Raw genomic sequence first — 25,762 nt, 5'->3', positions numbered from 1 at the left:
CTCAAATGCATTAAGAAGGAAATTAATTCAACAAATTCACTTTTAACGAGGCACATGTGTTAATTGAAATGCATTCCAGGTGACTACCGCCTGGTTGAGAGAACGCCAAGAGTGTGCAAAGCTGTCATCTAGGCAAAGGGAGGCTACTTTGAAGAATCTCAAATATAAAATACAGTGGAGCAAAAAAGTATTTAGTAAGTTCTCCCACTTAAAAAGTATTTAGTAAGTTCTCCCACTTAAAAAGTATTTAGTAAGTTCTCCCACTTAAAAAGTATTTAGTAAGTTCTCCCACTTAAAAAGTATTTAGTAAGTTCTCCCACTTAAAAAGATGAGGCCAGTAATTTTCATCATAGGTACACTTCAACTATGACAAATAAAGAAAAACCCTTGAATGAGTAGGTGAATGAGTAGGTGAATGAGTAGGTGAATGAGTAGGTGAATGAGTAGGTAAATGAGTAGGTAAATGAGAAGGTGAATGAGAAGGTGAATGAGTAGGTGAATGAGTAGGTGAATGAGTAGGTGAATGAGTAGGTGAATGAGAAGGTGAATGAGTAGGTGAATGAGTAGGTGAATGAGTAGGTGAATGAGTAGGTGAATGAGTAGGTGAATGAGTAGGTGAATGAGTAGGTGAATGAGTAGGTGAATGAGTAGGTGAATGAGTAGGTGAATGAGTAGGTAAATGAGTAGGTGAATGAGTAGGTGAATGAGTAGGTGAATGAGTAGGTAAATGAGTAGGTGAATGAGTAGGTAAATGAGTAGGTGAATGAGTAGGTGAATGAGTAGGTGAATGAGTAGGTAAATGAGTAGGTAAATGAGTAGGTGAATGAGTAGGTAAATGAGTAGGTGAATGAGTAGGTAAATGAGTAGGTAAGATGAGTAGGTGAATGAGTAGGTAAATGAGTAGGTGAATGAGTAGGTAAATGAGAAGGTGAATGAGAAGGTAAATGAGTAGGTAAATGAGTAGGTGAATGAGAAGGTAAATGAGTAGGTAAATGAGTAGGTGAATGAGTAGGTGAATGAGTAGGTAAATGAGTAGGTGAATGAGTAGGTAAATGAGTAGGTAAATGAGTAGGTGAATGAGTAGGTAAATGAGTAGGTGAATGAGTAGGTGAATGAGTAGGTGAATGAGTAGGTAAATGAGTAGGTAAATGAGTAGGTGAATGAGTAGGTGAATGAGTAGGTAAATGAGTAGGTGAAATGAGTAGGTAAATGAGTAGGTGAATGAGTAGGTGAATGAGTAGGTAAATGAGTAGGTAAATGAGTAGGTGAATGAGTAGGTAAATGAGAAGGTGAATGAGTAGGTGAATGAGAAGGTGAATGAGTAGGTGAATGAGAAGGTGAATGAGTAGGTGAATGAGTAGGTGAATGAGTAGGTGAATGAGTAGGTGAATGAGTAGGAGAATGAGTAGGTGAATGAGTAGGTGAATGAGTAGGTAAATGAGTAGGTGAATGAGTAGGTGAATGAGTAGGTAAATGAGAAGGTGAATGAGTAGGTGAATGAGTAGGTGAATGAGTAGGTGAATGAGTAGGTGAATGAGTAGGAGAATGAGTAGGAGAATGAGTAGGTGAATGAGTAGGTGAATGAGTAGGTGAATGAGTAAGTGTCCAAACGTTTGACTGGTACTGTGTATTTGTTACTGCTCAACTAAAACAATCTCGGTCGACCAACAACTGTGTGTGTAGTGGGGTCAGCCCTACAACAGTCATGTTAACACACATCGTCATGTTAACACACATCCAGAGACACAGTCAAGGTATGGAGAAATGTGTGTGTAGTGGGGTCAGCCCTACAACACACAGTCATATTAACACACAGTTAAGGTATGGAGAAATGTGTGAGTAGTGGGGTCAGCCCTACAACACACAGTCATGTTAACACACAGTCAAGGTATGGAGAAATGTGTGAGTAGTGGGGTCAGCCCTACAACACACAGTCATGTTAACACACAGTCAAGGTATGGAGAAATGTGTGTGTAGTGGGGTCAGCCCTACAACACACAGTCATGTTAACACACAGTCAAGGTATGGAGAAATGTGTGTGTAGTGGGGTCAGCCCTACAACACACAGTCATGTTAACACACAGTCAAGGTATGGAGAAATGTGTGTGTAGTGGGGTCAGCCCTACAACACACAGTCATATTAACACACAGTTAAGGTATGGAGAAATGTGTGTGTAGTGAGGTCAGCCCTACAACACACAGTCATATTAACACACAGTCAAGGTATGGAGAAATGTGTGTGTACCTTTTCTGCTGTCAGGAAGTACTCTTTAACGAGGTCCTCCACCCTCAGACCCTCAGTTGAGGAGTGACTCAGGAGCTGCCCAAAGTCAACACCCTCTTCGCCTACACTTACACAGCAAAGACAAACAGGAGAGTGATCTGAACATCAGAAAAAGTAGGCTTGTCAAATGTTATGATTATGGTTTGTGTGTGTGTGTGTGTGTGTGTTACCTTTAACTTTGGCCTTGTACTCCTTCTGTCTGATGAAGTGAACAACGTCTTTGGGGTTTGCAACCTGCTCTACAAACTTCTGACTGAAACGAGTGGCATTGAAGGCCTCAAAACCACCGCTGTAGTCCACCTTGAGAGAGAGACAAATATTAAACTGTGACAAATACTCAAATTGTACCTTGAGAAATACCCTTGATGCTGTTGCAGTGTTCAACAGAATAACGTGTATTATAATCTGGGTGGTTTGAGCGCTGAATGCTAACAGCCGCGGTATATCAGACCGTATACCACGGGTATGACGAAACATTTATTTTGACTGTTCTAATTACATTAGTAACCAGGTAACCAGTTTATAATAGCAATAAGGCACCTCAGGGGTTTGTGGTATATGGTCAATATACCACGACTAAGGGCTGTATCCAGGGACGTGTGCATAAGAACAGCCCTTAGCCGTGGTATATTGGCCATATACCACATCCCCTCAGGCCTTGTTGCTTAAGTATAAAAGGTTACTTGTGTCTCACTCACTCTGAGGCGTATGAGGGGTTTCTCAGGGGTAAGGGGGTTTCCTAGTCGATCTCGCTCTGCTTCCTCAATCATCGCTTCCACCTGGGAACAGACACACACACACAGAGTCAGAGAGAGCAAACGAGGGACAGACAGCCAGGCAGAGAAAGAGAAAGCGAGGGACAGACAGCCAGGCAGAGAAAGAGAGAGCGAGCGAGGGACAGACAGCCAGGCAGAGAAAGAGCGAGCGAGCGAGGGACAGACAGCCAGGCAGAGAAAGAGAAAGCGAGGGACAGACAGCCAGGCAGAGAAAGAGAGAGCGAGCGAGGGACAGACAGCCAGGCAGAGAAAGAGAAAGCGAGGGACAGACAGCCAGGCAGAGAAAGAGAGAGCGAGCGAGGGACAGACAGCCAGGCAGAGAAAGAGCGAGCGAGCGAGGGACAGACAGCCAGGCAGAGAAAGAGAGAGCGAGCGAGGGACAGACAGCCAGGCAGAGAAAGAGAGAGCGAGCGAGGGACAGACAGCCAGGCAGAGAAAGAGAAAGCGAGGGATAGACAGCCAGGCAGAGAAAGAGAAAGCGAGGGATAGACAGCCAGGCAGAGAAAGAGAAAGCGAGGGATAGACAGCCAGGCAGAGAAAGAGAAAGCGAGGGATAGACAGCCAGGCAGAGAAAGAGAGAGCGAGCGAGGGATAGACAGCCAGGCAGAGAAAGAGAAAGCGAGGGATAGACAGCCAGGCAGAGAAAGAGAGAGCGAGGGACAGACAGCCAGGCAGAGAAAGAGAGAGCGAGCGAGGGATAGACAGCCAGGCAGAGAAAGAGAAAGCGAGGGATAGACAGCCAGGCAGAGAAAGAGAGAGCGAGGGACAGACAGCCAGGCAGAGAAAGAGAGAGCGAGCGAGGGACAGACAGCCAGGCAGAGAAAGAGAGAGAGAAAGAGCACCTTGTGCTCACCTTCTCCTGGCAGAAGGCCTCTACCCTCTGGTTGACCTTGGGCATGTCAGGGTTGAAGAGGTCAGGGTGCTCTGAGAGGACCAGGTCCTGGATGAAGAACTGACGCACCGTGTGCAATGGGATCTTCTGGAGGTTCATCTTACGCCCCTTCACCCTCAGCAGACCTATGTGCCTGCACACACACACACACACGCAGGCAATGACACACACGGACACAGGAACACACACAAGGGCATACAAATATGCAGACAAACACACACAGCGAGTGCTGTTTGAGCGTATATAAAAGAGTGTGTGTGTGTGTTGGCGTACTTCTTGACGGCCTCTCCGGGGGACAGTGATGTGGCAACAGAGCTACCAGGCTGGGTGACATAGAACAACCGCTGTTCGTTCCTGCTGGGGTTTATCAGACACTCATGTTCATGACCCCACACTACCAGGTCCAGAAAGTCATCCAGAAACTGCTCTGGGATGTAGTTGGTGGCCCCATGCTTACTCCTGCAACACACACACACACCTCAGAGATGTGGCTTTTGTAAAACACACACATACAGTACCACACACACACACACTTAGCATATACACACACACACACACCTGTTCTGGTGGACAGTATATACACACACACACCTGTTCTACTGGACAGTATAAATACACACCTGTTGTGGTGGACAGTATATAGACACACACCTGTTGTGGTGGACAGTATAAACACACACCTGTTCTACTGGACAGTATATAGACACACACACCTGTTCTACTGGACAGTATATAGACACACACACCTGTTCTACTGGACAGTATATAGACACACACACCTGTTCTACTGGACAGTATAAACACACACACCTGTTCTGGTGGACAGTATAAACACACACACCTGTTCTGGTGGACAGTATAAACACACACCTGTTCTGGTGGACAGTATAAACACACACCTGTTCTGGTGGACAGTATAAACACACACCTGTTCTGGTGGACAGTATACACACACACACACCTGTTCTGGTGGACAGTATACACACACACACACCTGTTCTACTGGACAGTATAAACACACACCTGTTCTACTGGAAGGTATAAACACACACACCTGTTCTACTGGACAGTATAAACACACACCTGTTCTACTGGACAGTATAAACACACACCTGTTCTACTGGACAGTATAAACACACACCTGTTCTACTGGACAGTATAAACACACACCTGTTCTACTGGAAGGTATAAACACACACACCTGTTCTACTGGACAGTATAAACACACACCTGTTCTACTGGACAGTATAAACACACACCTGTTCTACTGGACAGTATAAACACACACCTGTTCTACTGGAAGGTATAAACACACACACCTGTTCTGGTGGACAGTATAAACACACACACACCTGTTCTACTGGACAGTATACACACACACACACACCTGTTCTGCTGGACAGTATAAACACACACACACCTGTTCTGGTGGACAGTATATAGACACACACACACCTGTTCTGGTGGACAGTATATAGACACACACACACACACCTGTTGTGGTGGACAGTATAAACACACACACCTGTTCTGGTGGACAGTATATACACACACACACCTGTTCTACTGGACAGTATACACACACACACACCTGTTCTACTGGACAGTATATAGACACACACACACCTGTTCTGGTGGACAGTATATAGACACACACACACCTGTTCTGGTGGACAGTATATAGACACACACACACCTGTTCTGGTGGACAGTATATAGACACACACACACCTGTTCTGGTGGACAGTATATAGACACACACACACCTGTTCTGGTGGACAGTATATAGACACACACACACCTGTTCTGGTGGACAGTATATAGACACACACACACCTGTTCTGGTGGACAGTATATAGACACACACACACCTGTTGTGGTGGACAGTATAAACACACACACCTGTTCTGGTGGACAGTATATAGACACACACCTGTTCTGGTGGACAGTATATAGACACACACCTGTTCTGGTGGACAGTATATAGACACACACCTGTTCTGGTGGACAGTATACACACACACACCTGTTCTGGTGGATGGTGAAGAGGTTGAACCATTGGTCCTGGTCTTCTTTGGGGCGGAGCATGGTCACCTGGTTGTTAACAAACATCCTGTAGAGGCGCTCATCAGGAATAGAGCCAATGCCGTACAGGGCTAACTTAGTGCTGCCTTTCTGCAGGAGGACGGGACTAATCTCTATCCTCTCTACTGATTGGCTGCGGCCAAAATGATTGACAAGTCCGGCAGAGCTCAGGAGATCCAACGCACACAGACCATCCGCCTGGATTGGAGACGAGAGAGATAGAGTTACACATAGAGATACAGACATATACGCATGTGGTTCAAGATGGATGACTGAAACCGTGGCAACGGAGCTTACCCCTGTAGGATCGTCATGGTTACCGTGCACGCTGAACACGGGGATGGAGATGTTCAGGTTCTCATCCTGGTAGTTCACCCACGGAAACCTGAGAACACACAGAGAAACATTTGATGCACATACTGTACTTTACATACAACCCACGTTTGTAAAGTCTTTAATAATACGTGGATATTTGATCTAGTAAGTTCAACTAGAATATTATTCAACATGTGTGACAGGTAGGTTTTCAGCAATTTAAAAAAAGTGTGAGGATGCTGTCCAAGCAAGGGCTAACGTCGCCACCTCGGGGCTAACGTCGCCACCTCGGGGCTAGCGTCGCCACACCGGGGCTAGCGTCGCCACACCGGGGCAAACGTCGCCACACCGGGGCTAACGTCGCCACCCCGGGGCTAGCGTCGCCACCCCGGGGCTAGCGTCGCCACCCCGGGGCTAGCGTCGCCACCCCGGGGCTAGCGTCGCCACCTCGGGGCTAACGTCGCCACCTCCGGGCTAACGTCGCCACCTCCGGGGCTAACGTCGCCACCTCGGGGCTAACGTCGCCACCTCCGGGGCTAACGTCGCCACCTCGGGGCTAACGTCGCCACCTCGGGGCTAACGTCGCCACCTCGGGCTAACATCGCCACCTCGGGGCTAACATCGCCACCTCGGGGCTAACATCGCCACCTCAGGGCTAACATCGCCACCTCAGGGCTAACATCGCCACCTCAGGGCTAACATCGCCACCTCAGGGCTAACATCGCCACCTCAGGGCTAACATCGCCACCTCAGGGCTAACACACAGACTGACTTGCTGTTGCTGAAGTTGACAGCCTGGTCACTGAGGACATCGAAGAGGATAGGAGTGTCTCCCATGCAGTACTTCCTCAGCAGAGAGATGCAGGAGTGAAGACATCGTCTGGAAGGCTTGTTCTCATGGAACAGATCACCTCCCAACAGGATGAAGTCAACCTGTGGACAGAGACAGAGGTGAGTGTGGGGGAGAGAGAAATTACATTCTACTGTGTGTGTGTGTACACACACACACACACCTCTGTACACACACACACACACTTGGTTCTGTTTGGCACACTTCAGGATCTCGTCGAAGGTGTTGAACGTGTCGTTGCCACGGACAGCATCTTTCTCCAGGTAACCAAGGTGAATATCCGTGGCGATCAGGATCTTGAAGGTGTCCTCATCGTCCCTGGCAACAGAAGCACAATCAGAACCCCAGAGTCTCCAGATGCACTGTGACAACTACACCACGAGGAGACAGATTATTCTGATGTTACATACAGGGTGTTCTCTGATGTCATGTTGAATGGAAACGGGTCCAGAGCAGAGAACCCTTCAGCAGCAGAGGTAGTGAGAGGGAGTGATGTCAACACCTGTATCAATACAGTTAACAAGTCTCCGGAGATGTCACCTACAGACAGACAGACAGAGTGAGAAAGAAAAGTCTGGTTGTCTCCTTAACTTATAGCCTGTAATTGGGGCACAGAGTTTTCCCTGGTCAGGTCATACTGTTTGCCACAACATTGTGAGCCAATGCAAATCTCCCATAGCTATGATTCTGAGGTTGAGCCGCTCGGCTAACTGTAGGAAAGACTCCTGGATCCAATATGACAAATGACTGAATACACGGATTAAGTTGAATTTTCCCCGGCCTTGACGCTGATCTAACGACTAAGGTAACGTTACAGTTTTGCATTTCCCCCTAAGCAGTTAGGTAAGGTTAGGATTTCCGGAGGTTAATGCATAACGTTACATATTAACTAAGAGCACTCTGCAGTTAGCTAGCCAATGATGGCTCCAACAACGCATTAAAAGCACATTTAGCTAACGTTAGCGCGCTAACTAACTCTAGCTGGTATAAAGCTAATCTTGGGAAATGACTGTGCATTAGATGATACCACAACTGGCATATCTGACCCCCATGTGAATATCATGTTCTCAAGTACTAGCTAATTCCATTATACACGAAGATAGCTACTCTTCACAAACCACGCACCTCTCCTACTCCCCGCGCTCGATTATTGTGTACATGTGAACAACTCCCCTTACGGAAGTTAGCACAGGAAACGTCGTTTCCGAGAGGCAAATGTAGTTTTCTTTACATGAAGCATCCGCATGTAGCCATACTATGTCTGACGAAGAAAAACAGCAAATCCCAAAAGAAGACGATATACCCCCATTAAGCAGAGTTAGATGCGCTCGATTTGTAGTGCGCCGGCGTGAGCAGTGTAGGACATGTTCAATTTTAGGTCTAAATCAGCTATATGCTTTTATAGCGGCATAGAGGTTTTATTTTAGAGACATGAGAGATTAGGAACAAATGGGAGATTAGGATAGAATGATGTCAGACTTCTCAGAAAAGTAGGAATATACTCTCTACTCACTAGAGGGCAGTGAGAGCACGGTATGCAGTGGTGGAAAGGTCCTAAGTAAAAACACTTTAAAGTTCTACGTAAGTCGTTTTTTGGGGGGTATCTGTACCTTACTATTTATATTTTTGACTACTTTTACTTCTACTTCACTACATTCCTTAAGAAAACATTGTATTTTTTACTCCATACATTTTACCCCATACATTTTTACTCCAGACACCCAAAAGTACTCGTTACATTTTGAATCGTGAGCAGGACAGGAAAATGGTCCAATTCACACTTATCAACAGAACATCCCTGGTCATCTACTGCCTCTGATCTGGAGGACTCACTAAACACACATCCTTCATTTTTAAACGATGTCTGAATGTTGGAGTGGCCCCTGGATGTCCTTAAATAAATAAAAAACAAGAAAATGGTGCTGTCTGGTTTGTTTAATATAAGACATTTGTAATGGTTTATACTTTCACTTTTGATACTTAAGTATATTTTTAATCTAAATACTTTTAGACTTTTACTCAAGTAGGAGTTTGCTCTGTGACTTTTACTCAAGTAGGAATTTGCTCTGTGACTTTTACTCAAGTAGGAGTTTGCTCTGTGACTTTTACTTTAACTTGACTCATTTTCTATTCAGGTATTTTACTTTTACTCAAGTATGACAGTTGGGTACTTTTTCCACCACTGGCAGTGTGTGTAATAGGACACATTTGGTGGGTGCCTATATTTGTCCTATTTCACACATGTACAAGTATGTATTGAACATGTTTCTTTGTTGCATATCCCTCTCCCTGAGACATTCTCTGAGAGTGGGGTCATGGCCAGGGTCTGCTTATCAATGACAACCCTGTAGCAATTAGGGTTCAGTGTCTTGCTCAAGGGCACAACGTCCGATTTTTCACCTTTTTGGCTCGGGATTCGAAATAGTGACCTTCCGGTTACTGGGCCAATGCTCTGAGAGAGAGAGAGAGAGAGTGAGAGAGCGAGAGAGCGAGAGAGAGTGTGTGTGTGTGTGTGTGTGTCCTTTCCCTCAGTAGCCAGATAACAGAACAGACAGAATGTCTCTAAACACAGACGAAGAGGCAGAATGTAGGATAAATTAATATTTCTTCCTCTCTCTCTCTCTCTTTCTTTCTCTCTCTCTACTTGGTTATTTAATTCTTCCTCTCTTCTTCTTCTCTCTCTATCCCACCTCTATCACTCCCATGCCTCTTTCTCTCCCTCCCTCATTCCAAGGACGCCCCTATGTGTGTGTGTGTGTATGTGTGTGTGTGTGTGTGTGTGTGTTGAGGCAGGTCTGGGCAGAGTCGGCATGTCTGTGTGACTGTGGGGTTTGATGGTTTGGTGGATTTAGAAGCCCCAAAGCACACACTCATCGCTGACTCTCACCATCATCGTTCTCATCAGACATTATCCACGGGCAACACTCAGGTAGGACAATCTCCATTAAACGGTGGGGCGAGGGGGCAGAGGGAGACAGATGGGGAGGAAGGGACGGAGAGAGAAATTGACAGACGGAGAGAGAGGGGGGGGGGAATAAAGCGTAGGTACTGTGAGAGTGATCTGTGACTGACTTTCTCTTCTGATCTCTTCTGTAGTGTGAATAAGCAAGGGGAAAGTGTGTGAGAGATAAAGGGAAATAAGGATAGAGATCTTTCACACATCTTGTTGCTGTAGGGAATGTTTTTTCATTACACACACACACACACACACACACACACACACACACACACACACACACACACACACACACACACACACACACACACACACACATATATAAGTAGGTGTTTACAGACTGTAGTTGAGTACCAAGCAAGTTCTCACATGCAGGAATAAAGCTAACCACACACACACCCTAACCAGAGCTTCCTCTGACCAGGGGGAAAGCAGGCATGGAGTCAGGGTCTGAAAGAAATGCTGGACTGGATTCTGAACCCAGGGTGAAGACTGGTCTGGAGTCAGGGTCTGAAATAAATGCTGGACTGGATTCTGCACCCAGGGGGAAAGCAGGACTGGAGTCTGGTGAGAACTGGATTCCAGAAGATGTGGCCCAATGGCTGGATCACATTGGAGTGTCTAACGAGCCTGAGCCCGACGGAGGTAGTCTACACATGCCCCCCCTTCTCTCCCTGTGTGTGTGTGTGTGTGTGTGTGTGTGTGTGTGTGTGTGTGTGTGTGTGTGTGTGTGTGTGTGTGTGTGTGTGCGCGCGCATTTGGTTTTGTTTATCAAACCTTGTGGGGACTTGAAATCCTCAAAAGTCCCCACAAGGATAGTAAAACAAGGAAGCTTCTCCCTCATGGGGACATTTCCCACATCCCCATGAGGACAAATGTTATTTTAAGCTTAGGGGTAAGGGTTAGGGTTAGGGTTAGGGTTACGGTTACGGTTAGGGTTAGGGGTTAAGGCAAATAGGAATGGAAGTGGAAATCAATTTTAGGTCCCCACTAGGTTAGAAAAACAAGTGTGTGTGTGTGTGTGTGTGTGTGTGTGTGTGTGTGTGTGTGTGTGTGTGTGTGTGTGTGTGTGCGTGCGTGCGTGCGTGTGCGTGTGTGTGAAAAATAGGCTCTGATAAATATTACCTGTAACAAAACGCCAGGTGAGACAGAGTTAGGTAGAGCTCTCTTTCCATCCATAAATCAGCATCCGTTTTACAGTTGAACCTAACTGAATCCATTAGGTTTTTGTTGGGGGCGTGACATCATTGGAACCCTATATCCTGGGGTTGAACTATGACCCCCGGTTAGAGCCTTTCCGATTGGTATTGGTGAAAAGGCCCAGGGAAGAAAACGGCGGATGTTCTGTTTGAATAAGATGGCGTGAGTAGAGATGAGAGTGAGACGAATTGGATTACAGAGGCAAATATACAAGGAAATAAGAGAAGTAAAGGGGCTGTGGAATCATATAAAAATCCAAGCCTAGTTCTGAGTCTTTTTTAGTCAGAGTAAGGGTTGGATGTTGTTATCTGGGAGATCCATTTGAAGCCTCTATAAAAATTGAGGTGGTGTCGATGACAGTAACGAGGGCTTATTTTTTTGTATCTAATGAGAAGAGCGTGCTCTGCGCCTCAAGAAGATTGGATTGGAGTGTGTTGTGTGGGGATCTTTATTGATTTATATACATGTATATATGTATATATTTTAACTTAACCCGGATGCAAGCCGCACGAATGTGTCAGATAAAACGTGTGTGGATCTTTGAAGCAGGGCGATAACTCTGCAACATGACAGGATCTCTGTAGACAAGGAATATTATCTACTCCTACTGCCATTACTTGATCCAATTCTTCACGTATATGCTGTATCCTGGTGCTAGAAGTAAATGCAAAGGATACAGTATATATGTGAAGAATTGGATCAAGTGGTTGATGCACGCAAACTGACCCACATAAGAGCTGTCCAGCATGTCTCCTATCCGGAAGCAGTGAGACAAGTGGAAGAAAGAAGTGGAGTTGAAGAACTAATGGTAGCAGGAGTAGAGACACCAGAGAATATTCCTTGTCTGCAGAGGGATTCTGACATGTCTCATGTTAAGGTGGATTTTGTAGCATTTACTGCATTGGTTATCAACTGCACAGTGCGAACAGAGAGGAAATCTGAGAAAGCAGGCATCATTGTGAGTGTGGCTGAGTGTTTATTGGGACTCACGTATTTTACAGCAGAGGTATTACAAGGAATCCTGTTGATGAATGCTCCATCTTCACAGGCCCCGAGCCTGTTCAGGAGGTGATCTCAACTGTTCCTGAAGGAGTGGGGTGTTTGTTTATTAATGTTTTGTATGGAATATCAATACAGTAGGTGGCAGCAATACACCAGTCTGTCATAAAACCTTAATTAATAATAAGAAGAAGACCCCTGGTTATTATACTGCGGGCGCTAGGACCCCGGCACGCCCCCCTGAACTGCAGGTCTTGCTTTGGTATTCCGCTCATGCCAGAACGAACGGTCCGGGGCTGATTACGATCGCGCTACTGTCGCAGACCCACGGCTGTTTGCGCCTCTGTCCGAATCGGCTTTTCTTAAAGCCGGGGGAGTCAGCATCAAGACCGGTTGCACCATTAGCGCGCGGAGAGAAGTGTCTCAACACGAGCGGTCATTTAGTACCGAGGTAAACGTTTATGCCTGTATAAGGGAAAGAAGTGCGTGAGGTCAGCTTTCTTACAGCATGTGATGTTTTGGTCAGTTCAATCCACGCGCTCCTTGCGCACGCACAGACTCATTGAGCTGTATCAAATTTTGTAGGGCCGTCTCTGACCGGCTTTCGGGAAGTTAACTAGCCAAAATAACTTTTGGGTGTTTGTCTTCAAAGTGTGCATTGCGGCTTGGTCGCAATTATAGCTGACTGTATAGTGCTAGCATTTGGCTCCGGTTTTACTTCGTTCCGTAATGTGTCAGTTCAGTTGTCTATTTCTGTCCTTAAGTGCGTCAGTTGTCTATTTCGGCCTGTTAGTGCAGGGTTTACCAAACCCGGTCCTGGGGCCCCCCCTGGGTTCACGTTTTAGTTTTTGCCCTAGCACAACACAGATGATTTAAATACCAACTCATCATTAGCTTTGATTATTTGAATCAGTTATGTAGTGCTAGGGCAAAAACCTAGACATGAAGGGGGGGGGGGGGGGGGGGCAGGACCGAGTTTGGGAAACGGGGGGGGCAGGACCGAGTTTGGGAAACGGGGGGCAGGACCGAGTTTGGGAAACGGGGGGCAGGACCGAGTTTGGGAAACGGGGGGGAAGGACCGAGTTTGGGAAACAGGGGGGGGAAGGACCGAGTTTGGGAAACGGGGGGGAAGGACCGAGTTTGGGAAACGGGGGGGAAGGACCGAGTTTGGGAAACGGGGGGGAAGGACCGAGTTTGGGAAACGGGGGGCAGGACCGAGTTGGGGTAACCCTGGGTTAATGTGTCAGTTGTCCAGTAGGCCACAACAGCAAGCTTGCTATGCATATGGTTAAAATATTCTCTGGACATCTTCCACCTTTTACTGTGTGTGTGTGTGTGTGTGTGTGTGTGTGTGTGTGTGTAAGAGAGTGTGTGTGTGAGAGTGTGTGTGTGTGTGTGTGTGAGAGTGTGAGAGAGTGTGTGTGTGAGAGTGTGAGAGAGTGTGTGTGTGAGAGTGTGAGGGAGTGTGTGTGTGTGTGTGTGTGTGAGAGTGTGAGAGAGTGTGTGTGTGAGAGAGTGTGTGTGTGTGTGTGAGAGAGTGTGTGTGTGAGTGTGTGTGTGTGAGAGTGTGTGTGTGTGTGTGTGTGTGTGTGAGAGTGTGAGAGAGTGTGTGTGTGTGTGTGAGAGTGTGAGAGAGTGTGTGTGTGTGTGTGTGAGAGAGTGTGTGTGTGTGTGTGTCTCAGAGGACAGGCAATAGTTGGACATGTGGGTGAGTCTGTTTGCTTTGAGAGGTACTGGAGGGAAACACCAGGATGGGAATGCTGAGGACAGCAGATGACCAGACAGTGTCGTCTCCCGAGAACTAGGCACTAACACTCACCTGGTCCCTAACCTATTATAACTTATAAGTAAAAACAACAATTTAATTTTTGTTTCTTTTCCAGGTCTCTCTTTGTACCATAGTTTCCCAGGAGTCTTTGCACTGGAGGACGTCGTTCAGTGCCCCCCAGAAACAGTCCCCTTCACCATCAACAATGACCCCACCTCAATGACCACTCATCCACCGTTACTGTCCATCCTTCTCACCCGTCGCACCTCCACACCTGCCAGGGAACCAGGTACACTAGCAGTTAGGGGGAGATAAGCTAGGCCTTAGGCATGATACACCTGACATTGACCTCTGACCCCTGCTGTTTCCTAGGTGATGCAGCCTTGACGTTTGTGTCCCACCCCTGTGTGAGCGCCATGCGAGGAGAGGAGGACGAGGGCGGGAAGCTTCTCTCAAGCACCATACAAGAACAAACCAGCTACGGAGGAGGAGAGGGAGGATGGGGGCCTCAGAGTGACAACCTGAACCCCATGCAGCCCTCGCAGGTGGCCTCCCCACCCCTGCTGCAGCAGCCGCCCAGCGGTGCCCCCACCTCAGACAGCCAACTACCACCTTACCCCCTTACCTTCCCTCACCGCCCACTAGCTCACCCCCAGTTGCGCTGGGCTCGGCAGGAGCCTCAGGGGCAGGAGCAGCAGGCTGACGGTAGCTCCCTGGAGAAACATGGACCTCCCCAGCCCCCTCTCCCTCACCCCCCCCAACCCTCCCTCCAGCCCAGTTTAGAGGAGCTGCCGAGCTATGAGCAGGCCAAGGCCCAGACCCAGGGACAACACCACTACCAGGACCAGCTGTATTATACACTGGAGGACCACGAGAGCCTGCCTAGCCCCTCTCACACCCCAGACAGCCAGCCCTCAGCCTGGACCAGCTTAGCTCCTAACAGCCCCTCTGAGACCTCTAGCCCTGACACCAACACTGACCCCTCTCCTTTCCCCAGCCCCAGCCCACCCCTGGGCCCTCAGCAAGGCTTTATGAGTGATGGGGATGGGGATGAGGCTGAGGGTTTGTCTATCTGGGGTGGAGGGGCCAATGGAGACTCTACTCTGAGGCAACTGAAGCAGGGTCATGTGTATTCCCTCAGCCAGAGGATCCTCCAAATCAGCGTTGAGGCCAATGGAACTAGTAATCTTCCCTCTAGCAACCCCTCCCTCAGTTACCCCCCACCCCTAAACATAACCCCACTCACAGGATCAGTAGACTCCCGCGGACCCCCACCAGAGTACCCCTTCAAGGCCACCCAGCCGCCCTTCTGCTCCCCCTCAGGGAAACCCCAGCCCCCCTCCTCTCATTCTGAGCTAGGCCCTCCCTTCATTGACCCCCCCTCTTCCACAATAATGGACTGGTCCACAGCCCAGCCAACCAGAGCTGAGAGCAACCCCCCACCTGAGTACCAGAGCAGGCGGCACCACCCCGGGACCCTAGGGGGTCCCTCAGTCCAGTACCACCACAGTCCCACACCCTCCCAGACCCATACCTCCACCCTTCTCCCCAACATCCAGGTCCAGACTTCAACCCTTGTCTCTCAGCTCCAACCCCAGCCTCAACAACCTTCCCCAGGCCCCTCCGGTGTGGAGGTGGTCATGGCAGCCAAGGTGCAGCAGATGGTCCAGCTGCTGTGTGAGGAGAACCAGACTCTGAGACACGAGCTGCTGACACACAGAGAGAAGGCCTCCAAACTGCACTGGGTACGAGGAAGTTTGTATGTGACTGTATAACTGACTCACTATAACCTTATAGGCCCCATTAGTCAATATTTTAATGTTTTGTGTGTTTTATATCACATTGTACAACAGCTGATAAAATGAACACTGTAAAAGTATGAACACATTTGCTCATTGTTATTTCCTGATAGTTGCTGGTTGAAAATATCTCAACACAGGATCTTATAATCAGCAGTTTTGGCTTTCCATGGTGACATCACCATGTGGTAAATTGATTAATAGACCAATAAGAAAGAGTTCCAAACCTCTCTGCCAATAACAGCTACGTTTTGGTTTTCCCCTCCCCATTTAGACTCTTCCCAGACAGTCCTAGCAAAATGCTTGCTTGAGAAATGGTTTTGCTATAAAGCTATTTTGAACATTTGAATGGAACTATATTACGGTATGGTACTTAATTGTTACCCAGAAATGATTTGATATTGATATGAAAACGGCTTCATTTGGCCTTAAACCAGGGTTTAACAAACTCACCCCCCCCCCTCCCCCCTAGACGCTTCACATTTTTGTACTAACCCTAAACTGGCACACCTGATTCACTTAGTCAACTAATCATCCACCCTGTCTTAAAGCAGTAGAAGAAGAAACATATCTGACCCTATTTCAGTCATTTCTACAAACTACTCTTCCTTGTGCTGCAGTTAGAGGAGGAGCTCCAGAGGATCTCTGAAGAGTATGATTGGCTGATGAAGAGCTCGTCAAAGAGGGAGGGGCTGGACCGAACAATGAGATGCAAACTGGAGGGGGAGATAAGACGCCTGACTGTCTTCAACAGAGACCTGAGAGGTAGGACAGGAGGGAGGGACCTGTAAAAGGATGTTGAAAATAAAATAAATAATTGGGTCCTTAAAGTGCCGTTACCCTTTTTTCAACCTTCTTCTTAGCTGTATGTGTGGGATTTGGGTCATTTTGACCAATAAGTTGTGTTGATAGAAGAACGAGGAGTTGAACATGTTAATCTATGTTGTATGACTATGTTATGTCTGTGTATGACTATGTTATGTCTGTGTATGACTATGTTATGTCTGTGTATGACTATGTTATGTCTGTGTATGACTGTGTTATGTCTGTATTACTATGTTATGTCTGTGTATTACTATGTTATGTCTGTGTATGACTGTGTCACGTCTATGTAATGTCTATGTCTCAGATCGCCTGGAGACTGCCAATCAACAGCTAGCGTGCTGTGAGCCAGAAGGAGAGGAGGATGGACATGCTGCTGAGCTTAGTAAGTGTGTGTGTTTGTGTCTGTACTTGTGGTATTGATGAGTACTTGTGTGTTTGTGGTGTTGATGAGTGTTAGTGAGTGGGAATGAGGACACACCCAGCATTTAGGTTTTCCTCTCTTCTTTCCTCTCTTCTCTCCACCACTCCCTCTCTTCCCAGGCTAAATTCAGCACACATACAATTATCCCATTTCCTTTTAGCCACACACACACACACACACACACACACAAACACACACACACACACACACACACCCATGCACGGACGTGCACACACACACTTACTTTTATTAGAGAGTCAGTGTGAATACAGACAGTGACCTCGTCTGGCCTGGAAACCCAAACAGAGAGAACTTTCTTCTCTTGACCACCACCTTTCTCACATTATCACGCTCTGTCTCCCTCCCTCTCTCTCTCTTTCCCACTCACTCCCCTCTCTCTCTTCCACTGACACTCTCCCACTGCCTAGCTCTCTCTCTCTCTCTCCCACTCCCACCACTCCCTCTCTCCCCATTTCTCTCCCTCCCTGGGCACCATGAGAGAGGAGAGGAAGTGTTTGTTGTATTTCACTGGGCTGTCTGGTATGTAACACCAGGAATGAGGGATAGAGTGGGGAGGGAGAGATAAAGAGAGGGGGAGGCCAGTAGAGACAGGCATAGGGGAGGGAAAGGGTGTATATCTTATAGCAGTTTTAGGACAGGTGCTGCTTCAGCGTGTCAGCCCCCCCCCCCCCCCCCCCAAACTACCCAAATACTCTGCACCATATCTCCTCCCCTCCTCCCTTTACACACACCTGTCTCTCTCCCCTCCTCCCTTTACACACACCTGTCTCTCTCCCCTCTTCTGCATGTGTGTGACATGTTAACCCAGAGACAAAGGGGAATGATCTGGTCTGTGCTGGGAATGCAGCCTCAGCAGATTCCACCCCCCCCTCCCCCTTATCCTTCCCTCCCCCACCCAACACACATCCACCCCTACCCAGAGTTTGGTCAACAATAGAGCTGGATGCCATGTTGCTACCTTTGAGCATTCCAGTCATGAGGAGTATTGGGTTCTCTAATTCTAACTTTAAAGGGTTGGTAAGTCTGATTTGAGCATTTTGTCTCTTATCTTTTATCTTCCCCCTTTCCTTCTCTCTGTTTCTCGCTGTCTCTCAGGGGATGGACTGATAGAGAAAGAGCGTTTGGAGGAAGAGGTGGAGAAGCAGCAGCGGAGGGCAGAGAGACTGGAGTCAGCTCTGAGCAGCGCCCAGCAGAGAGCACTGCACTTAGAGGAAGAGGTACACATTACGTCACGGTATATCACATTACGTCACGGTATATCACATCACGTCACGGTATATCACATCACGTCACGGTATATCACATTACGTCACGGTATATCACATTACGTCACGGTATATCACATTACGTCACGGTATATCACATTACGTCACGGTATATCACATTACGTCACGGTATATCACATTACGTCACGGTATATCACATTACGTCACTGTATATCACATTACGTCACGGTATATCACATTACGTCACGGTATATCACATCACGTCACGGTATATCACATTACGTCACGGTATATCACATCACGTCACGGTATATCACATTACGTCACGGTATATCACATTACGTCACGGTATATCACATTACGTCACGATATATATCACATTACGTCACGGTATATCACATTACGTCACGGTATATCACATCACGTCACGGTATATCAAATTATGTCACATCACGTCACAGTATATCACATTACGTCACGGTATATCACATTACGTCACAGTATATCACATTATGTCACATCACGTCACAGTATATCACATTACGTCACGGTATATCACATCACGTCACAGTATATCACATCACATTACGCCACTGTATATCACATTACATCACGGTATATCACATCACGTCACTGTATATCACATTACGTCACTGTATATCACATTACGTCACTGTATATCACATTACGTCACGGTATATCACATCACGTCACAGTATATCACATTACATTACGTCACCGTATATCACATCACGTCACGGTATATCACATTACAACACAGTATATCACATTACGTCACGGTATATCACATTATAACACAGTATATCACATTACGTCACATTACATTACGTCACAGTGTATCACATTACGTCATTCATTCAGACACTTATTCACACACCATATACACATACAGATCAATCCAACATACTGTATCTGTGTCCATTCCTCCCTGGTGTGTGTGTGTGTGTGTGTGTGTGTGTAGCTGCGTGTGAAGTGTGTGTATGCGGCACGTGTGGAAGGGTTGCAGCATGCTGTGGTGCAGTTGCAGACGGCCTGTGAGAAGAGAGAGCAGCTTGAGAGACGCCTGCGCACACGGCTGGAGAGAGAGCTACACACACTGCGCACGCAACAGGTACCACACATAACGCTCTCTTGGCGGGTGTCATAACAATGTCATAACAGGTCATATGCTATTTGTTAATGCATAAAATGGGTCTGGATTGTCCTAAACCTTTTTTAAAATTATTTTTTACATGTCTCTTCCTTCTTCCAAACCTCCGCCTCACTCTCCTCCCCTCAGAGAGTGTGTGGGGGTGTGCTTGGGACCACTGGGCCAGGTGGGGGTGTAGGGGAGGGCAGTGTCCCTGCTCTGAGGGAGCTGCTGAGGCAGAGGGAGGAGAGGGTTCTGGCTCTAGAGGCTGACTCTACCCGTTGGGAACAGAAGTACCTGCAGGAGAACGCCATGAGACACTTTAACATGGAGACTGCTGCTACAGCCAACACACACAGGTACACACACACATCCCAACAGGTCACTCATGCACACAGGTACACACACATCCCAACAGGTCACTCATGCACACAGGTACACACACATCCCAACAGGTCACTCATGCACACAGGTACACACACATCCCAACAGGTCACTCATGCACACAGGTACACACACATCCCAACAGGTCACTCATGCACACAGGTACGCACACATCCCAACAGGTCACTCATGCACACAGGTAGAGATGGCGTTGCAGTGGATAGAAGCTGTTTGGGCTCCTGACCAATTCCGCTGTTTGTTTTTTTATACTGATCTTAACATTTTTTGTACATAATATCTCTGCCATAATTTCCTATGACCGAAAACAGCTTCTTGAGATCAGAACAGCGATCACTAACCTCGATTTGGATGACAATTTCAACTTCAACGAATCGGCAGCTTTGGACGTGCTGCTTCCTCCGGACCAGGCCCTAATTCCCGGGGTTCAAAAGAGGCAGGCAAACCGGCATCCTGACGAGTACCTCTGGTGAATCTAATAACCATCTACCCTCCGTTCTGTTGGTGAATGTACAGTCATCAGAGAAAAAACTGGACGAGCTCCATTTGAAACTATCCTGTCAATTTTTTTTAAATTTTTTTTTTAATTTAACCTTTATTTAACCAGGCAAGTCAGTTAAGAACACATTCTTATTTTCAATGACGGCCTGGGAACAGTGGGTTAACTGCCTGTTCAGGGGCAGAACGACAGATTTGTACCTTGTCAGCTCGGGGGTTTGAACACGCAACCTTCCGGTTACTAGTCCAACGCTCTAACCACTAGGCTACGCTGCCGCCCCAATGGGACCCGAAGAACTGTAATATGTTTCTCGGAGTCGTGGCTGGACAAGGACATTGATAATATATGTCTCGCTGGCTTTTCTGTGCGTTGTCAAGACCGGTCGGCAGCCTCGGGTAAGATGAGGGGGAGTGGTGTTAACAGCTGGGGCACAATCTCTAATGGTAAGGAAGTCTCAAGCTTTTGCTAGCCTGAGTTAGAATACATCATGATAAGCTGCAGACCGTACTAACTACCAAGAGAGTTTTATACCATATATTTCCTAGCTGTCTATATACCTCCACAAACCGATGCTGGCACTAAGACCACACTCAATGAGCTGCATAGGGCCATAAGCAAACAAGGAAATCCACACCCTGTCGCAGCACTTCTCATGGCCAGTGATTTTAATGCAGGGAAACTGAAATCTGTGTGAACTCATTATCACCAGCACGTCACCTTTGCAACTAGAGGTGACAAAACTCTAGATCACCTTTACTCCACACACAGAACGGTGACAACTCTAGATCACCTTTACTCTACACACAGAACGGTGACAACTCTAGATCACCTTTACTCTACACACAGAACGGTGACAACTCTAGATCACCTTTACTCTACACACAGAACGGTGACAACTCTAGATCACCTTTACTCTACACACAGAACGGTGACAACTCTAGATCACCTTTACTCTACACACAGAACGGTGACAACTCTAGATCACCTTTACTCTACACACAGAACGGTGACAACTAGATCACCGGGGCGCCAGGTAGCCTAGTGGTTAGAGTGTAGAGGCGGCAGGTAGCCTAGCGGTTAGAGCGTTGAGGCGGCAGGTAGCCTAGCGGTTAGAGCGTCGAGGCGGCATGGAGCCTAGCGGTTAGAGCGTCGAGGCGGCAGGTAGCCTAGCGGTTAGAGCGTAGAGGCGGCAGGTAGCCTAGTGGTTAGAGTGTAGAGGCGGCAGGTAGCCTAGCGGTTAGAGCGTAGAGGCGGCAGGTAGCCTAGCGGTTAGAGCGTAGAGGCGGCAGGTAGCCTAGCGGTTAGAGCGTGGAGGCGGCAGGTAGCCTAGCGGTTAGAGCGTAGAGGCGGCAGGTAGCCTAGCGGTTAGAGCGTAGAGGCGGCAGGTAGCCTAGTGGTTAGAGCGTTGGGCCAGTAATCAAAAGGTTGTTAGATCAAATCCCTGAGCTGACAAGGTAAAAATCTGTCATTCTGCCCCTGAACAAGGCAATTAACCCACTGTTCCTAGGCTGTCATTGTAAATAAGAATTTGTTTTTAACTGACTTGTCTAGTTAAATAAAGGTTAAATAACAAAACACTCCACACAGAGAGGCATACTGTACATAGCTAACACGCCCCCCCGTTGGCAAATCTGACCATAACTATATCCTCCTGATTTCTGCTTTCAAAAATGTCAAACAGGAGGTACCAGTAACGTGCTCTATACAGAAGTAGTCTGATGAAGTGGACGCTAAGCTAAAGGACTGTTACCCTAGCACAGACTGAAATATGTTCTGGGATTCAACGGATAACATTGAGTTTACCACATCAGTCAGAAGGCATTATTAATATGTGCATCGACAACATTGTCCCCAAAGTGACCATATTCCAACCAGAAGCCATGGATTACAGGCAACATCCGCACTGAGCTAAATGGTAGAGCTGCCGCTTTCAAGGGGAGGGACACTACTCCAGACGCTTATAAGAAATCCCACTACGACCTCCGACGAGCCATCAAACAGGCAAAGCATCAATACAGGACTAAGATTGGATCTTACTACACCGGCTCTGACGTTTGTCAGATGCCACATCTGACAACCTATCAGGCAACCTATCACTGGTTACAAAGGGAAACCTAGCTGTGAGCCTACCAGACCAACCAAATTCTACCAGCTGTTCCAGATGACTGTGATCTCGCTCTCTGTAGCCAATGTGAGTAAGACCTTTAAACAGGTTAACATTCACAAGGTTGTGTGTGTGTGTGTGTGTGTGTCTGTAGGGACCCCTTGGTGGTGCACTCTCACAGTGGTAGCTACAGTGAGATGACGGGCTGCACACTGTGTCAGGAGGATGATGTACAGCAGGCTACCAGACGCTGCAATGACATGGAGCACAGGTACACACATTATACTGTATATATATAGAGTTGAAGTCAGAATTTGACATATACAGTACCTTAGCCAAACACAATTCCTGACATTTAATCCTAGTAAAAATCCGTTAGGATCACCACTTTATTTTAAGAATGTGAAATATCAGAATAATAGTATAATTATTTATTTCAATTTTTATTTATTTCATCACATTCCCAGTGGGTTAGAAGTTTACATACACTCAATATTTGGTAGCATTTCCTTTAAATTGTTTAACTTGGGTCAAACGTTTTGGGTAGCCTACCACAAGCTTCCCACAACAAGTTGGGTGAATGTTGGCCCATTCCTCCTGACAGAGGTGGTGTAGCTGAGTCAGGTTTGTAGGCCTCCTTGCTCAAACACACTTTTTCCAGTTATGCCCACAAATTGAGTATTGAGTATTTAGTATTGAGGTCAGGGCTTTGTGATGGCCACTCCAATACCTTGACTTTGAAGTCCTTAAGCCATTTTGCCACAACTTTGGAAGTATTCTTGGGGTCAATGTCCATTTGGAAGACCCATTTGCGACCAAGCTTTAACTTGATGTCTTAAGATGTCTTGAGATGTTGCTTCAATATATCCCCATAATTTTCCTTCCTCATTTAGCCATCTATTTTGTGAAGTGCACCAGTTCCTCCTGCAGCAAAGCACCCCCACAACATGATGCTGCCACCCCCGTGCTTCACGGTTGGGATGGTGTTCTTCGGCTTGCAAGCATCCCCCTTTTTCCTCCAAACATAACATTGATTATTATGGCCAAACAGTTCTATTTTTGTTGCATCAGACCAGAGGACATTTCTCAAAAAGTACGAACTTTGTCCCCATGTACAGTTGCAAACCGTAGTCTGGCTTTTTTATGGCGGTTTTGGAGCAGTGTCTTCTTCCTTGCTGAGCGGCCTTTCAGGTTATGCCGATAAAGGACTTGTTTTGTTTCCTCCAAAATTTCCACAAGGTCCTTTGCTGTTGTTCTTGGATTGATTTGCACTTTTCACACTGAAGTACGTTCATCTCTAGGAGACAGAACGCGTCTCCTTCCTGAGCGGTATGGCATCTGTGTGGTCCCATGGTGTTTATACTTGCGTACTATTGTTTGTACAGATGAACATGGTACCTTCAGGCATTTGGTAATTGCTCCCATGGATGAACCAGACTTGTGGAGGTCCCAGGTTTTCTTTCTGAGGTCTTGGCTGATTTATTTTGATTTTCCCATGATGTCAAGCAAAGAGGAACAGAGTTTGAATGTAGGCCTTGAAATACATCCACAGGTACACCTCCAATTGACTCAAATGATGTCAATTAGCCTATCAGAAGCTTCTATAACCATGACATAATTTTCTGGAATTTTCCAAGCTGTTTAAAGGCACAGTCAACTTAGTGTATGTAAACTTCTGACCCACTGGAATTGTGATACAGTGAGTTATAAGTGAAATAATCTGTCTGTAAACAATTGTTGGGAAAATGACTTGTGTCATGCACAAAGTAGATGTCCTAACCGTCTTACCAAAACTATAGTTTGTTAACAAGAAATTTGTGGAGTGATTGAAAAACAAGTTTTAATGACTCCAACCTAAGAGTATGTAAACTTCTGATTTCAACTAATATGTATATATATATCACACACACACCATCAAAGTGGCTATGATCTTGTCTAAAAGGCATCTTGATTGTTGATTTATTTGTATTGGTTCACTCTGACTTTTAGTCAATAGGATCAAGGTTGTGTTTTCTGTGTTTGTGTACAGGATAAGGAACCTGTATGCCCAGCTGATAGAGAAGGATGCGTTGATACAGGTTTTACAGCAACGGAACTCTCGCGGTGACCTCAGCGCCCTCCGTCCTGCCCGCTCCACCCCCTCCATCTCCTTAGCAACAGGACTGCACCCACGACAAGCTTCTCAGACAGACGAGAGGAAAGAGAGAAACCTCCTCCCTTCCCTACCCCTCCTTCTCTCTTCCCCACCTTCCTCTTTATCTACCACCTCCTCCCTCCCTTCCACCCTGCCTTTCTCCTCCACCCTCCCCTACTCCACTACACCATCTTATTCATCCACCCTGCCTTTCTCCTCCACCCTGCCTCTCTCCTCCTCCCTCCAATTCTCTATCCTCCCCCTCTCCTCCTCCCTCCCCTCCACTCCTCTACTATCCTCCCATTCTAAGACGGGTAGTAGAGACAGCAGCACTCAGACTGACAAAGGTTCAGAGTCCCTCAAAGTCCTGCCCCTCCCCAGCAGAGCCTGGCTAGGATTGGTCAGGACCCAGAGGACAGGTGAGTGACAGCTAAGACTGAACAATCAAGGAACAGTGAACCCAGTCCAAAATGTAATGTAAAACTGACCCTAGTTCAGCAACTTCATTCTAATGTTGGATCTGATATTCTACATGTCTTCAGCTAAGTGTTCTTTCTGTCTCCATAGATACGACTAGAACCCATCCCCCACACCACCCAGGCACAGACTTAGTGGAGATCCTCATCTAATGGACACGGTGGTGTCTTGTGAAGCTACTGCTTTACAACTGAGGATGAAACAAACTTAAGTAGTGATGGCTGACTGATAGATTGGAAACTGGAGGCTCATTGGATGGCAGAAAGAGAGAGAGAGAGAGAGATAGGGGAAGACCTCTGTCCTGCTCTAAAACTGTGCCTTTAGTCTGGTAAAGTTAATTTGCGTGTGTATGCGTGTGTTTTTCATCAGTTAAATGCATTTCAGAGGCAAGTTTACTTTGTTGGAAAGCATGCATTTTTGTACAAATGAACTGTACAGAAAGATTAGATTTGTAAAACTTTTATTTCTGCTGAGAGTTAATATTGATTTCGTCCACAAAGACATTTCAAACTTCTTTAATTTTTAAATGGATTTTACTGTGCTGCGTGACAATGAATATAAACATGTACTTTGTCTCCC

The 25,762-nt window shown here is 46.8% G+C and overlaps 2 protein-coding genes across 6 annotated transcripts in view; one reads left to right on the top strand and one right to left on the bottom strand.

Moving 5' to 3' along the window:
- The window catches only part of mre11a (MRE11 homolog A, double strand break repair nuclease), a 20,522-nt gene extending 9,025 nt beyond the window's left edge, over positions 1-11,497 (bottom strand). The window contains exons 1-11 of one of the 4 annotated variants that reach the window (XM_031791181.1): positions 11,284-11,497; positions 7,613-7,742; positions 7,388-7,520; positions 7,125-7,285; positions 6,335-6,422; positions 5,979-6,235; positions 4,226-4,411; positions 3,914-4,085; positions 2,983-3,063; positions 2,455-2,584; positions 2,246-2,346 (exon numbers count right to left, since the gene is read on the bottom strand). In XM_031791181.1, the coding sequence (XP_031647041.1) occupies positions 2,246-2,346; positions 2,455-2,584; positions 2,983-3,063; positions 3,914-4,085; positions 4,226-4,411; positions 5,979-6,235; positions 6,335-6,422; positions 7,125-7,285; positions 7,388-7,520; positions 7,613-7,632 (1,329 nt within the window). In that variant the 5' untranslated portion in view covers positions 7,633-7,742; positions 11,284-11,497. Of the gene's footprint in view, positions 1-2,245; positions 2,347-2,454; positions 2,585-2,982; positions 3,064-3,913; positions 4,086-4,225; positions 4,412-5,978; positions 6,236-6,334; positions 6,423-7,124; positions 7,286-7,365; positions 7,521-7,612; positions 8,447-11,283 lie in introns of those variants that run through there. The other 3 variants (XM_031791179.1, XM_031791180.1, XM_031791182.1) reach the window with 3 other exon arrangements.
- On the top strand, positions 9,677-25,762 carry amotl1 (angiomotin like 1). 2 transcript variants are annotated; one of them, XM_031791177.1, is made up of 12 exons: positions 9,677-10,131; positions 10,583-10,803; positions 14,241-14,414; positions 14,498-15,870; positions 16,545-16,689; positions 17,054-17,131; positions 18,287-18,408; positions 19,400-19,549; positions 19,718-19,926; positions 22,727-22,843; positions 24,602-25,125; positions 25,274-25,762. In XM_031791177.1, exons 2-12 carry the CDS (start codon positions 10,596-10,598, stop codon positions 25,333-25,335), a joined length of 3,162 nt encoding a protein of 1,053 aa, XP_031647037.1. In that variant the 5' UTR covers positions 9,677-10,131; positions 10,583-10,595; the 3' UTR covers positions 25,336-25,762. The 2 variants fall into 2 exon arrangements, with proteins under 2 accessions (XP_031647037.1, XP_031647038.1); XM_031791178.1 differs by lacking the exons at positions 9,677-10,131; positions 10,583-10,803 and adding an exon at positions 12,574-12,808.

This window comes from Oncorhynchus kisutch, linkage group LG15 (assembly GCF_002021735.2).
Source record: "Oncorhynchus kisutch isolate 150728-3 linkage group LG15, Okis_V2, whole genome shotgun sequence".
NCBI classification, from domain to species: Eukaryota; Metazoa; Chordata; class Actinopteri; order Salmoniformes; family Salmonidae; genus Oncorhynchus; species Oncorhynchus kisutch.
The sequence above is the reverse complement of the archived record's forward strand: the minus strand, read 5'-3'. Positions and strand labels throughout refer to the sequence as shown.

Bases quoted from the DNA above. Each gene is read 5' to 3' on its own strand.
- amotl1 (XM_031791177.1), top strand. From the start codon at position 10,596: ATGGAGTCAGGGTCTGAAAGAAATGCTGGACTGGATTCTGAACCCAGG. The intron at 15,871-16,544 runs GTACGAGGAAGT...CTTGTGCTGCAG, and splicing joins AGGCCTCCAAACTGCACTGG to TTAGAGGAGGAGCTCCAGAG. The intron at 19,550-19,717 runs GTACCACACATA...TCCTCCCCTCAG, and splicing joins ACACACTGCGCACGCAACAG to AGAGTGTGTGGGGGTGTGCT.